The sequence below is a fragment of the Coregonus lavaretus genome (assembly GCF_964263955.1).
Source record: "Coregonus lavaretus genome assembly, chromosome: 20".
Classification (NCBI taxonomy): Eukaryota; Metazoa; Chordata; class Actinopteri; order Salmoniformes; family Salmonidae; genus Coregonus; species Coregonus lavaretus.
Window position 1 is genome coordinate 27,323,353 of NC_140007.1, and position 12,691 is coordinate 27,336,043.

General features: G+C 41.5%; 1 protein-coding gene across 1 annotated transcript in view; it reads right to left on the minus strand.

Annotated features, from left to right (window-relative positions):
* The window catches only part of LOC311148057 (MICOS complex subunit mic25a-like), a 62,845-nt gene extending 52,443 nt beyond the window's left edge, over positions 1-10,402 (minus strand). Inside the window, exons 1-2 of the mRNA XM_084184952.1 lie at positions 10,217-10,402; positions 7,978-8,074 (exon numbers count right to left, since the gene is read on the minus strand). Of these exons, the coding sequence (XP_084041078.1) occupies positions 7,978-8,074; positions 10,217-10,300 (181 nt within the window). The 5' untranslated portion in view covers positions 10,301-10,402. The remainder of the gene's footprint in view (positions 1-7,977; positions 8,075-10,216) is intronic.
* Positions 10,403-12,691: the final 2,289 nt, after the last annotated feature.

Consider the following 12,691-nt stretch of genomic DNA (forward strand, 5'->3'; position numbering starts at 1 on the left):
GAGCTCAATTTCGAGTCTCATAGCAAAGGGTCTGAATACTTACAGTGAGGGAAAAAATTATTTGATCCCCTGCTGATTTTATACGTTTGCCCAAGAAATTATCAGTCTATAATTTTAATGGTAGGTTTATTTGAACAGTGAGAGACAGAATAACAACAACAAAATCCAGAAAAACGCATGTCATAAATGTTATAAATTGATTTGCATTTTAATGAGGGAAATAAGTATTTGACCCCCTCTCAATCAGAAAGATTTCTGGCTCCCAGATGTCTTTTATACAGGTAACGAGCTGAGATTAGGAGCACACTCTTAAAGGGAGTGCTCCTAATCTCAGCTTGTTACCTGTATAAAAGACACCTGTCCACAGAAGCAATCAATCAATCAGATTCCAAACTCTCCACCATGGCCAAGACCAAAGAGCTCTCCAAGGATGTCAGGGACAAGAATGTAGACCTACACACGGCTGGAATGGGCTACAAGACCATCGCCAAGCAGCTTGGTGAGAAGGTGACAACAGTTGGTGCGATTATTCGCAAATGGAAGAAACACAAAATAACTGTCAATCTCCCTCGGCCTGGGGCTCCATGCAAGATCTCACCTCGTGGAGTTGCAATGATCATGAGAACGGTGAGGAATCAGCCCAGAACTACATGGGAGGATCTTGTCAATGATCTCAAGGCAGCTGGGACCATAGTCACCAAGAAAACAATTGGTAACACACTACGCCATGAAGGACTGAAGTCCTGCAGCGCCCGCAAGGTCCCCCTGCTCAAGAAAGCACATATACAGGGCCGTCTGAAGTTTGCCGATGAACATCTGAATGATTCAGAGGAGAACTGGGTGAAAGTGTTGTGGTCAGATGAGACCAAAATTTAGTTCTTTGGCATCAACTCAACTCGCCGTGTTTGGAGGAGGAATGCTGCCTATGACCCCGAGAACACCATCCCCACCGTCAAACATGGAGGTGGAAACATTATGCTTTGGGGGTGTTTTTCTGCTAAGGGGACAGGACAACTTCACCGCATCAATGGGACGATGGACGGGGCCATGTACCGTCAAATCTTGGGTGAGAACCTCCTTCCCTCAGCCACGGCATTGAAAATGGGTCGTGGATGGGTATTCCAGCATGACAATGACCCAAAACACACATTCAAGGCAACAAAGGAGTGGCTCAAGAAGAAGCACATTAAGGTCCTGGAGTGGCCTAGCCAGTCTCCAGACCTTAATCCCATAGAAAATCTGTGGAGGGAGCTGAAGGTTCGAGTTGACAAACATCAGCCTCAAAACCTTAATGACTTGGAGAAGATCTGCAAAGAGGAGTGGGACAAAATCCCTCCTGAGATGTGTGCAAACCTGGTGGCCAACTACAAGAAACATCTGACCTCTGTGATTGCCAACAAGGGTTTTGCCACCAAGTACTAAGTCATGTTTTGCAGAGGGGTCAAATACTTCTTTCCCTCATTAAAATGCAAATCAATTATAACATTTTTTACATGCGTTTTTCTGGATTTTCTTGTTGTTATTCTGTCTCTCACTGTTCAAATAAACCTACCATTAAAATTATAGACTGATCATTTCTTTGTCAGTGGGCAAACGTACAAAATCAGCAGGGGATCAAATACTTTTTTCCCTCACTGTATGTAAATAAGGCATTTCTAAAAACCTGTTTTCGCTAAGTTATTATGGGGTATAGACCTATGGGCGGCGCACAATTGGTCCATCATCGTCCAAGGTAAGGGAGGGTTTGGCCCGGCAGGGATGTGGGTTCGTTTCCCACGGGGGGCCAGTATGAAGAGAAAAAAAAATAAAAAAAACAACAACAAAAAAACACGTATGCATTCACTAACTGTAAGTCGCTCTGGATAAGAGCGTCTGCTAAATGACTAAAATGTAAATGTAAATGTATTGTGAGTAGATTGATGAGGGAAAAAAAAAATTTGATCAACAAAATGTGGAACAAGGGAACGGGTCTGAATACTTTCCGAATGCACTGTGTGTGTATATATATATACAGTATCTCACAAAAGTGAGTACACCCCTCACATTTTTGTAAATATTTGAGTATATCTTTTCATGTGACAACACTGAAGAAATGACACTTTGCTACAATGTAAAGTAGTGAGTGTACAGCTTGTATAACAGTGTAAATTTGCTGTCCCCTCAAAATAACTAAACACACAGCCATTAATGTCTAAACCGCTGGCAACAAAAGTGAGTACACCCTTAAGTGAAGATGTCCAAATTGGGCCAAATTAGCCATTTTCCCTCCCCGGTGTCATGTGACTCGTTAGTGTTACAAGGTCTCAGGTGTGAATGGGGAGCAGGTGTGTTAAATTCGCTCTCACACTCCCTCATACTGGTCATTGGAAGTTCAACATGGCACCTCATGGCAAAGAACTCTCTGAGGATCTGAAAAAAAGATTTGTTGCTCTACATAAAGATGGCCTGGGCTATAAGAAGATTGCCAAGACCCTGAAACTGAGCTGCAGCACGGTGGCCAAGACCATACAGCGGTTTAACAGGACAGGTTCCACTCAGAACAGGCCTTGCCATGGTCGACCAAAGAAGTTGAGTGCACATGCTCAGCGTCATATCCAGAGGTTGTCTTTGGGAAATAGACGTATGAGTGCTACCAGCATTGCTGCAGAGGTTGAAGGGGTGGGGGGTCAGCCTGTCAGTGCATAGACCATACGCCGCACACAGCATCAAATTGGTCTGCATGGCTGTCGTCCCAGAAGGAAGTCTCTTCTAAAGATGATGCACAAGAAAGCCCGCAAACAGTTTGCTGAAGACAAGCAGACTAAGGACATGGATTACTGGAACCATGTCCTGTGGTCTGATGAGACCAAGATAAACTTATTTGGTTCAGATGGTGTCAAGCGTGTGTGGCGGCAACCAGGTGAGGAGTACAAAGACAAGTGTGTCTTGCCTACAGTCAAGTGTGGTGGTGGGAGTGTCATGGTCTGGAGCTGCATGAGTGCTGCTGGCACTCTTACTCTATATAGACAAAATATGATGCATTTATGAGTTGTGAGTCCCCCTACCATCTCTGCCTAGCATGTGCACAATAATGTAAACATATGTACCCACTTCACCCCTACCTACACTACTGGTCAAAAGTTTTAGAACACCTACTCATTCAAGGGTTTTTCTTTATTTGTACTATTTTCTAATCAAAACCATGAAATAGCACATATGGAATCATGTAGTAACCAAAAAAAGTGTTAAACAAATATATTTTAATTTTTTAGATTCATCAAATAGCCACCCTTTGCCTTGATGACAGCTTTGCACACTCTTGGCAATCTCTCAACCATCTTCATGAGGTAGTCACCTGAAATGCATTTCAATTAACAGGTGTGTCTTCTTAAAAGTTAATTTGTGGAATTTCTTTCCTTCTTAATAGATTTGAGCCAATCAGTTGTGTTGTGACAAGGTAGAGGGGTATACAGAAGATAGCCCTATTTGGTAAAATACCAAGTCCATATTATGGCAAGAACAGCTCAAATAAGCAAAGTGAAACGACAGTCCATCATTACTTTAAGACATGACGGTCAGTCAACACGGAACATTTCAAGAACTTTGAAAGTTTCTTAAAGTGCAGTCGTTAAAAACATCAAGCGCTATGATGAAACTGGCTTTCATGAGGGCCGCCACAGGAATGGAAGACCCAGAGTTACCTCTGCTGCAGAGGATAAGTTCATTAGAGTTACCAGCCTCAAAAATTGCAACCCAAATAAATGCGTCACAGAGTTCAAGTAACAGACACACCTCAACATCAACTGTTCAGAGGAGACTGTGTGAATCCGGCCTTCATGGTCGAACTGCTGCAAAGAAACCACTACTAAAGGACACCAATAAGAAGAAGAGACTTGCTTGGGCCAAGAAACATGAGCAATGGACATTAGACCGGTGGAAATGTGTCCTTTGGTCTGGAGTCCAAATTGGAGATTTTTGGTTCCAACCTCCGTATGTTTGTGAGACGCGGTGTGGGTGGATGATCTCCGCATGTGTATTTCCCACCGTGAAGCATGGAGGAGGAGGTGTTATGGTGTGGGGGTGCTTTGCTGGTGACACGGTCTGTGATTTATTTAGAATTCAAGGCACACTTAACCAGCATGGCTACCACAGCATTCTGCAGCAATAAGCCATCCCATCTGGTTTGGGCTTAGTGGGACTATCATATGTTTTTCAACAGGACAATCACCCAACACACCTCCAGGCTGTGTAAGGGCTATTTTACCAAGGAGGAGTGTGATGGAATGCCGCATCAGATGACCTGGCCTCCACAATCCCCGACCTCAACCAAATTGAGATGGTTTGGGATGAGTCAGACCGCAGAGTGAAGGAAAAGCAGCCAACAAGTGCTCAGCATATGTGGGAACTCCTTCAAGACTGTTGGAAAAGCATTCCAGGTGAAGCTGGTTGAGAGAATGCCAAGAGTGTGCAAAGCTGTCATCAAGGCAAAGGGTGGCTATTTGAAGAATCTCAAATATAAAATATATTTTGATTAGTTATCCTTACTCATTGTGTATTTAATCCTCGTTTTATCATCTTTCCATTATTGTTCTATTCTTCTCTCTGCATTGTTGGGAAGGGCCCGTAAGTAAGCATTTCACTGTTAGTCTACACCTATTGTTTACGAAGCAAGTGGCAAATCAAATTTGGTTTGACACATATAATCCAAAAAGTAAAATGAAGAAAAAAAACAATCAATTAAGAAATAATCAGAGCGAGATTAAAGAAATACAAGCTGAAATAAATAATTATCTCTACTATCATTCTGACATTTCACATTCTTAAAATATAGTGATGATCCTAACTGACCTAAGACAGGGAATATTTACTAGGAATTGTGAAAAACTGAGTTTAAATGTATTTGGCTAAGGTGTATGTAAACGTCCGACTTCAACTGTATTGAAATGTCCGAATAATAGTAGAGAGAGTTATTTATTTCAGCTTTTATTTCTTTCATCACATTCCCAGTGGGTCAGAAGTTTACATACACTCAATTAGTATTTGGTAGCATTGCCTTTAAATTGTTTAACTTGGGTCAAACGTTTTGGGTAGCCTTCCACACACTTCCCACAATAAGTTGGGTGAATTTTGGCCCATTCCTCCTGACAGAGCTGGTGTAACTGAGTCAGGTTTGTAGGCCTCCTTGCTCGCACACATTTTCTATAGGATTGAGGTCATTGGCCACTCCAATACCTTGACTTTGTTGTCCTTAAGCTATTTTGCCACAACTTTTGAAGTATGCTTGGGGTCATTGTCCATTTGGAAGACCCATTTGCGACCAAGCTTTAACTTCCTGACTGATGTCTTGAGATGTTGCTTCAATATATCCACATCATTTCCCTTCCTGATGATGCCATCTGTTTTGTGAAGTGCACCAGTCCCTCCTGCAGCAAAGCACCCCCACAGCATGATGCTGACACCCCCGTGCTTCACGGTTGGGATGGTGTTCTTCGGCTTGCAACTGCCCCCTTTTTCCTCCAAACCTAACGATGGTCATTATGGCCAAACAGTTCTATTTGTGTTTCATCAGACTAGAGGATATTTCTCCAAAAAGTACAATATTTTTCCCCATGTGCAGTTGCAAAACGTAGTATGTCTTTTCTATGGCGGTTTTGGAGCAGTGGCTTCATCCTTGCTGAGCGGCCTTTCAGGTTATGTCGATATAGGACTTGTTTTACTGTGGATATAGATACTTTTGTACCTGTTTTCTCCAGCATCTTCACAAGGTCATTTACTGTTGTTCTGGGATTGATTTGCACTTTTCATCTCTAGGAGACACAACGCGTCTCCTTCCTGAGCGGTATGACGACTGCGTGGTCCCATGGTGTTTATAGTTGCATACTATTGTTTGTACAGGTGAACGTGGTACCTTCAGGCGTTTGGAAATTGCTCCCAAGGATGAACCAGACTTGTGGAGGTCTACAAATTTTTTTCTGAGGTCTTGGCTGACTTCCAATTGACTCAAATGATGTCAATTAGCCTATCAGAAGCTTCTAAAGCCATGAAATCGTTTTCTGGAATTTTCCAAGCTGTTTAAAGGCACAGTCAACTTAGTGTATGTAAACTTCTGACCCACTGGAATTGTGATACAGTGAATTATAAGTGAAATAATCTGTCTGTAAACAATTGTTGGAAAAATTACTTGTGTCATGCACAAAGTAGATGTCCTAACTGACTTGCCAAAACTATAGTTTGTTAACAAGAAATGTGTGGAGTGGTTGAAAAACAAGTTATAATGACTCCAACCTAAGTGTAAACATCCGACTTCAACTGATATATATATATATATATATACACACAGTGTATTCGGAAAGTATTCAGACCCGTTCCCCTTTTCCACATTTTGTTACGTTACAGCCTTATTCTAAAATGGATTCAATTAATTTTTTTCCTCATCAATCTACACACAATACCCCATAATAACTTAGCGAAAACAGCTTTTTAGAAATGCCTTATTTACATACGTTTTCAAACCCTTTGCTATGAGACTCGAAATTGAGCTCAGGTGCATCCAGTTTCCATTGATCATCCTTAAGATGGTTCTACAACTGGATATGAGTCCACCTGTGGTAAATTAAATTTATTGGACATGATTTGGAAAGGCACACACCTGTCTATATAAGGTCCCACAGTCGACAGTGGATGTCAGAGCAAAAACCAAGCCATGAGGTCGAAGGAATTGTCCGTAGAGCTCAGAGACAGGATTGTGTCGAGGCACAGATCTGGGGAAGGGTACCAAAAAATGTCTGCAGCATTGAAGGTCCCCAAGAACACAGTGGCCTCCATCATTCTTAAATGGAAAAAGTTTGGAACCACCAAGACTTTTTCGAGAGCTGGCCGCCCGGCCAAACTGAGCAATCGGGGGAGAAGGGTCTTGGTCAGGGAGGTGACCAAGAACCTGATGGTCACTGACAGAGCTCCAGAGCTCCTCTGTGGAGATGAGAGAACCTTCCAGAAGGACAATCATCTCTGTAGCCATCCACCAATCAGGCCTTTATGGTAGAGTGGCCAGACGGAAGCCACTCCTCAGTAAAAGGCACATGAAAGCCCACTTGGAGTTTGCCAAAAGGCACCTAAAGGACTCTCAGAACATCAGAAACAAAATGATCTGGTCTGATGAAACCAAGATTGAACTCTTTGCCTGGTGGTGGCAGCATCATGCTGTGGGGATGTTCTTCAGTGGCAGGGACTGGGAGACTAGTAAGGATCGAGGGAAAGATGAACGGAGCAAAGTACAGCGAGATCTTTGATGAAAACCTGCTCCAGAGCGCTCAGGACCTCAGACTGGGGTGAAGGTTAATCTTCTAACAGGACAACGACCCATAGCAAACAGCCAAGACAACGCAGGAGTGGCTTCGGGACAAGTCTCTGAATGTCCTTAAGTGGCCCAGCCAGAGCCCGGACTTGAACCCGATCTAACATCTCTGGAGAGACCTGAAAATAGCTGTGCAGCAACGCTCCCCATCCAACCTGACAGAGCTTGAGAGGATCTGCAGAGAAGAAACTCCCCAAATACAGGTTATGCCAAGCTTGTAGCGTCATACCCAAGAAGACTCGATGCTGTAATCACTGCCAAAGGTGCTTCAACAAAGTACTGAGTAAAGGGTCTGAATACTTATGTAAATGTGATATTTATTTAATTTTTAATAAATTAGCAAACATTTCTATAAACCTGTTTTTGCTTTTTCATTATGGGGTATTGTGTGTAGATTGATGACGGAAAAAAACTATTCAATCAATTTTAGAATAACAAAATGTGGAAAAAGTAAAGCGGTCCGAATATTTTCCGAAGGCACTGTATGTCCTTGGTGTATTATTCTGACCAGTTAGTGACACACTTTACTTACTCTGGCCAATGAGGCTGTAAATTCGACTCTCAAAACCCACTTACTTGTGTGAAACAGATTTATAATCAGCTATTGCATAAAGAGTTGAGCAGGAGGTGGTAGATTAACTTACTTTCTTTCTTGGGGCTGGTGGGGGGCGGTGGTTTGATGTCTGCTGTTTGGTTGGCAGGACCTGTACCCCTCATCCTCTGGAGAACATCTTCTGACAGCTGAACACAACAGTGGCGAGAGGAAGATTAGCATTAAGGCTAACATATCTCCGAAAACACTCAGAATTATTTTGTTATTTTTCAGTAACCTCTTTATTGTCAATTTATAAAGGATTTGTAAAGGGGTTTTCAGTAGTTGTACATCAAATCATTTTGAAAAATGTGTTAGCCTACAGGTCACTGTTCATTACTGATTTATAAACAATCTCAAAGCATTACTACAAACTACTCTTAAAACCATTGTATGCCATAATCAAACTCTATTCACTAGTTGACAATGACATTGTGTTGATATCGTATAGAAAATAAGAGAAACTGATCAATAGCAAGAAGATACTGTTAAATTGCAACATCTACTCTAGACTAAACTCCCCGTGGGGCAGACAGCAGGTGCAAAGGTTCAACAGTCTGCAACGAGTGTGTATGCCCAGCTAAGCAAGGCACAATATTTTCAAATTCCATGTCATTTCAGCAAGCAATGACACCCACCATCTCAGATTGTTCTGAAATCGTTTCTGTAGTTAGAAAGATGTACAATTGGCATTCCTGAAACATTATTTTGTTGACATTTGATTTGATCTCTGAGATATTAAGATAATTGATTGCACCCAAATTGACCATTTTAATTTATAGGATTCTGATAATATTCAATAAATATAGTACCCAACATCTGCTTTGGATGAAACTTCTTCCTACCAATGTGTAAGTCATGAGGAATAACTTCTTCTTTTTTTTTTTAAGCCACCCACGGACAAATCTCACCCCAACAACCAGTATACAGTATCAGTTCTCTATGTCTGACAAGTGTATGAAGCTGTGGTTTGGAATATTGCTTATTCATACTATCTAATGTATATTAAGCTATCCCTAGACAAGTTGAAATATCGTCACGCCTAGAACAGCCACCAGGCTTCCATCATAAGGGTACATTTTTTGTTAGAAAAAAAAAGAATTATAGGGTTTGGTCAAACTAATCCAGTCAGAATCGTACTCTGGAAAAACAGACACGCTGGGGTAATAATTACATAACCAACATTCTATAGTAGCTAATACAAGTCCCGTGCGAATAGGGCTTTTGTTAAAAAAATGGGTCACGGCGCTTTCCATTACATGCTGCCTAGACCGGGCATGGGCGTGCGTCCGCGTGCGCATGTTGATTTTGTCCATCCACACCAGACGCGATCAGGACACGCAGGTTGAAATATCAAAACGCACTCTGAACCAACTATATTCATTTGGGGACAGGTCTGTCACGACTTCCGCCGAGGCAAATTTTATTGGCCATATACCACTGCTTAAATCATCTCTCCTCTGTCAGTCTTCTTCTGTGGACGTTATATGGCGGTTGGCAACCAACTTTAAGGTGCATTACCACCTCCACGAACTGGACTGGAGTGTGGACCCCAGTTCATTTTTCAATCACCCACGTGGGTATATACTCATAAAAACCAATGAGGAGATAGGAGAGGCGGGACTTGCAGCGCGTCAATCTTAAAAAATAGAACCAAGTTCTATTTTAGCGCCTGGAGGTACGCAGACGCTCGTTGATGCGCTCGAGCAGTTTGGATGAAATTATTGAATAACATGTATGTGTAAATGTATTTTGCAACGCTCGCGTTACGGTGTGGCCAGTATGTTAGTATGCATGATCCTGACTGCAGATGACTGGCTAGTCACTAGCTGGCTACCATACACAATCGGCTTATAGTATAAACCACTAGAACAGTAGGCCTCGAGATTATGTCTAGTTAGCTAACATGGCTGTGATGACCGGTTTCTTCTACACACACTCGCCTAAAGGGCTCATTTTCCATGACCACGTATGTTCTAGCTAGCTAACATTATTAACGTTAGGTAACCTCGCCCAGTTCATACAAGGTGACAGACATATTAGGGAGTGGCATGGCTGCGCTAGTTTTGCAGCATCACTCACTACATGTAGCTAGCATCTTTTCACAGCCAGTGGACCAAAGACTATCGTACCAGTTAGACAAATAGCTATTAAATTGAAACATTGGTCTAACGCTAGTGACACATTTGAATACCACCTTGCTAACGTTAGTGTAATACCTAGCTAGCTACTGTAGGTAGCAATAGCTATAACTAGATACTTAGAATTATGATAGCAGCCAGTAATGTTACCTTTACTCCACGAAGAACCCGTACTCTGTCCTCATCATCCACTCCAAAAGACACTTTCCTGGTCGCACTCTGACCGGATCCCATCTCTATCGTCCAAATATTCTTCCAAATGGTAGAAACGGGTGTTCACGTCACCAGCGTGTTGACAGCTATTTTGACCAATATTTTGACAGATTGAATCTCTGCAGGCGAACGAATCATACGAATGTGCATATAAATGGATGGGTTAGTATTCTCGAACGCCATTGGAGAATAATATGCTGTGATCCAATGGAATTTTAGGATGTTCGAGATGCTACCGAAAGGTTGATGGGAAATGTAGTTGAATTTGGTTTAATGAGATTTCCGATGTCATTTGTCAGTAGAGGGCACTGTGCACAACGTTTTGCAAAATACGCAGGCCATGAGCTGTCAAACCAATAAATATTGTTTTGTGGGGCAAGAGATGTTGGAAGACAGAAACCAGCGTGTCATCGAGTGGCACCTACTTCATCATTTATTTATTTAACCTTTATTTTATCAGGGAGTCATGCTGAGAACAAGGTCTTTATTTTATTTTATAGATGAGCCCTGAATTACATAAATTACAGAAAATACACACATGAAAATATAAATACAAAATGCAAGCAGAAAGAAAGAAAAATAAGGTCATAAAAAACAAACACATTAATCAGCAATAAGGTCCTCAGTCAGCTTTCTGAATTGCCCTAGAGGCACCAGAACATAACATTTAAGAACATTTTGAAGATTGTAACACAAATAAGGTGCAAGAAAACTAAAAGCTGATTTTCCTAACTCATTAGAGACCAAAGGAATTTCCAGAGTTAGCCATCCCTGAGACAGGGTGTGGTGATTTGTATGGGACAGTGGGACTTTTTGTAAAAGGGCTTTCATAAGGTCCTCTGTAGCTCAACTGGTAGAGCACGGCGCTTGAAACGCCAAGGTAGTGGGTTCGAGCCCCGGGACCACCCATACACAAAAATGTATGCATGCATGACTGTAAGTCGCTTTGGATAAAAGCGTCTGCTAAATGGCATATTATTATTATTTTATTATTATTATAAGGAAAGCGGCAGGTAGCTTAGTGGTTAAGAGCGTTGTGCCAGTAACCGAAAGGTCGCTGGTTCAAAACCCCAAACCGACTAGGTGAAAAATCTGTTGATGTGCCCTTGAGCAAGGCACTTAACCCTAATTGCTCCTGTAAGTCGCTCTGGATAAGAGCATCTGCTAAATGAGTAAAATAAGGATGAATGTCTGTTTTGCTTTTCTGAAATCAACAGTGGACATTGAGGCGACCATAGATTAACAATCAAATGTGATTATTCTTTATTGGTAGTGTTTGTACATTGTAGCCTTAGGACAATCACTAGCATGTCCCTTTAAGAGATTATTATTGCCTGCCAGGTCCTTTAGTGTGAGAAATGTAAAGTGAACAAAAATATAAACGCAACATGCAACAATTTCAAAGATTTTTCTGAGTTACAGTTCATATAAGGAAATCAGTCAATTGAAATAAATTCATTAGGCCCTAATCTATGGATTTCACATGACTGGGCAGGGGCGCAGCCATGGGTGGGCCTGGGAGGGCATAGGCCCACCCACTTGGGAGCCAGGCCCAGCTAATCAGAATGAGTTTTTCCCCACAAAAGGGCTTTATTACAGACAGAAATAGTCCTCTGCAGCTTCTTCATATGCCACACTTGTCAGGTGGATGGATTATCTTGACAAAGGATACAATGCTCACTAACAGGGATGTAAACAAATTTGCACACAAAATTTGAGAGAAGGAATGTTTTTGTGCATATGGAAAATTTCTGGGATCTTTTATTTCAGCTCATGAAACATGGGACCAACACCTTACATGTTGCGTTTATATTTGTGTTCAAATCAAATTTTATTTGTCACATGCGCCCAATACAACAGGTGTAGACCTTACCGTGAAATGCTTTCTTACATGCCCTTAACCAACAATGCAGTTCAAGAAATAGAGTTAAGAAAATATTTACTAAATAAACTAAAGTAAAAAAAAAAAAGACAATAACGAGGCTATATACAGGGGGTACCGGTACCGAGTCAATGTGCGGGGGTACAGGTTAGTCGAGGTAATTTGTACATGTAGGTAGGAGTAAAGTGCCGGTTAAGTCTTCTGAAGCCTTGTATATCTCTTCGCAGGTTGTTGTGCCTGTGCACATTTGTGTACATGTATGAAAATGTATGCACTCACTAACTGTAAGTCGCTCTGGATAAGGGCGTCTGCTAAATGACTAAAAAATAAATACATTAAAATAATTTTAAAAGTTTTTTTTAAATGTAGGATGCAAACAAAGACACATGGAATTTTGACAAAAAACTAAAGACTGCACTGATTAGAACAAACAATACAATGGAGTTTATTTGCAGTGGTGTAAAGTACTTAAGTAAAAATACTTTGAAGTAATACTTAAGTAGTTTTTTGGGGTGTCTGTACAGTCGTGG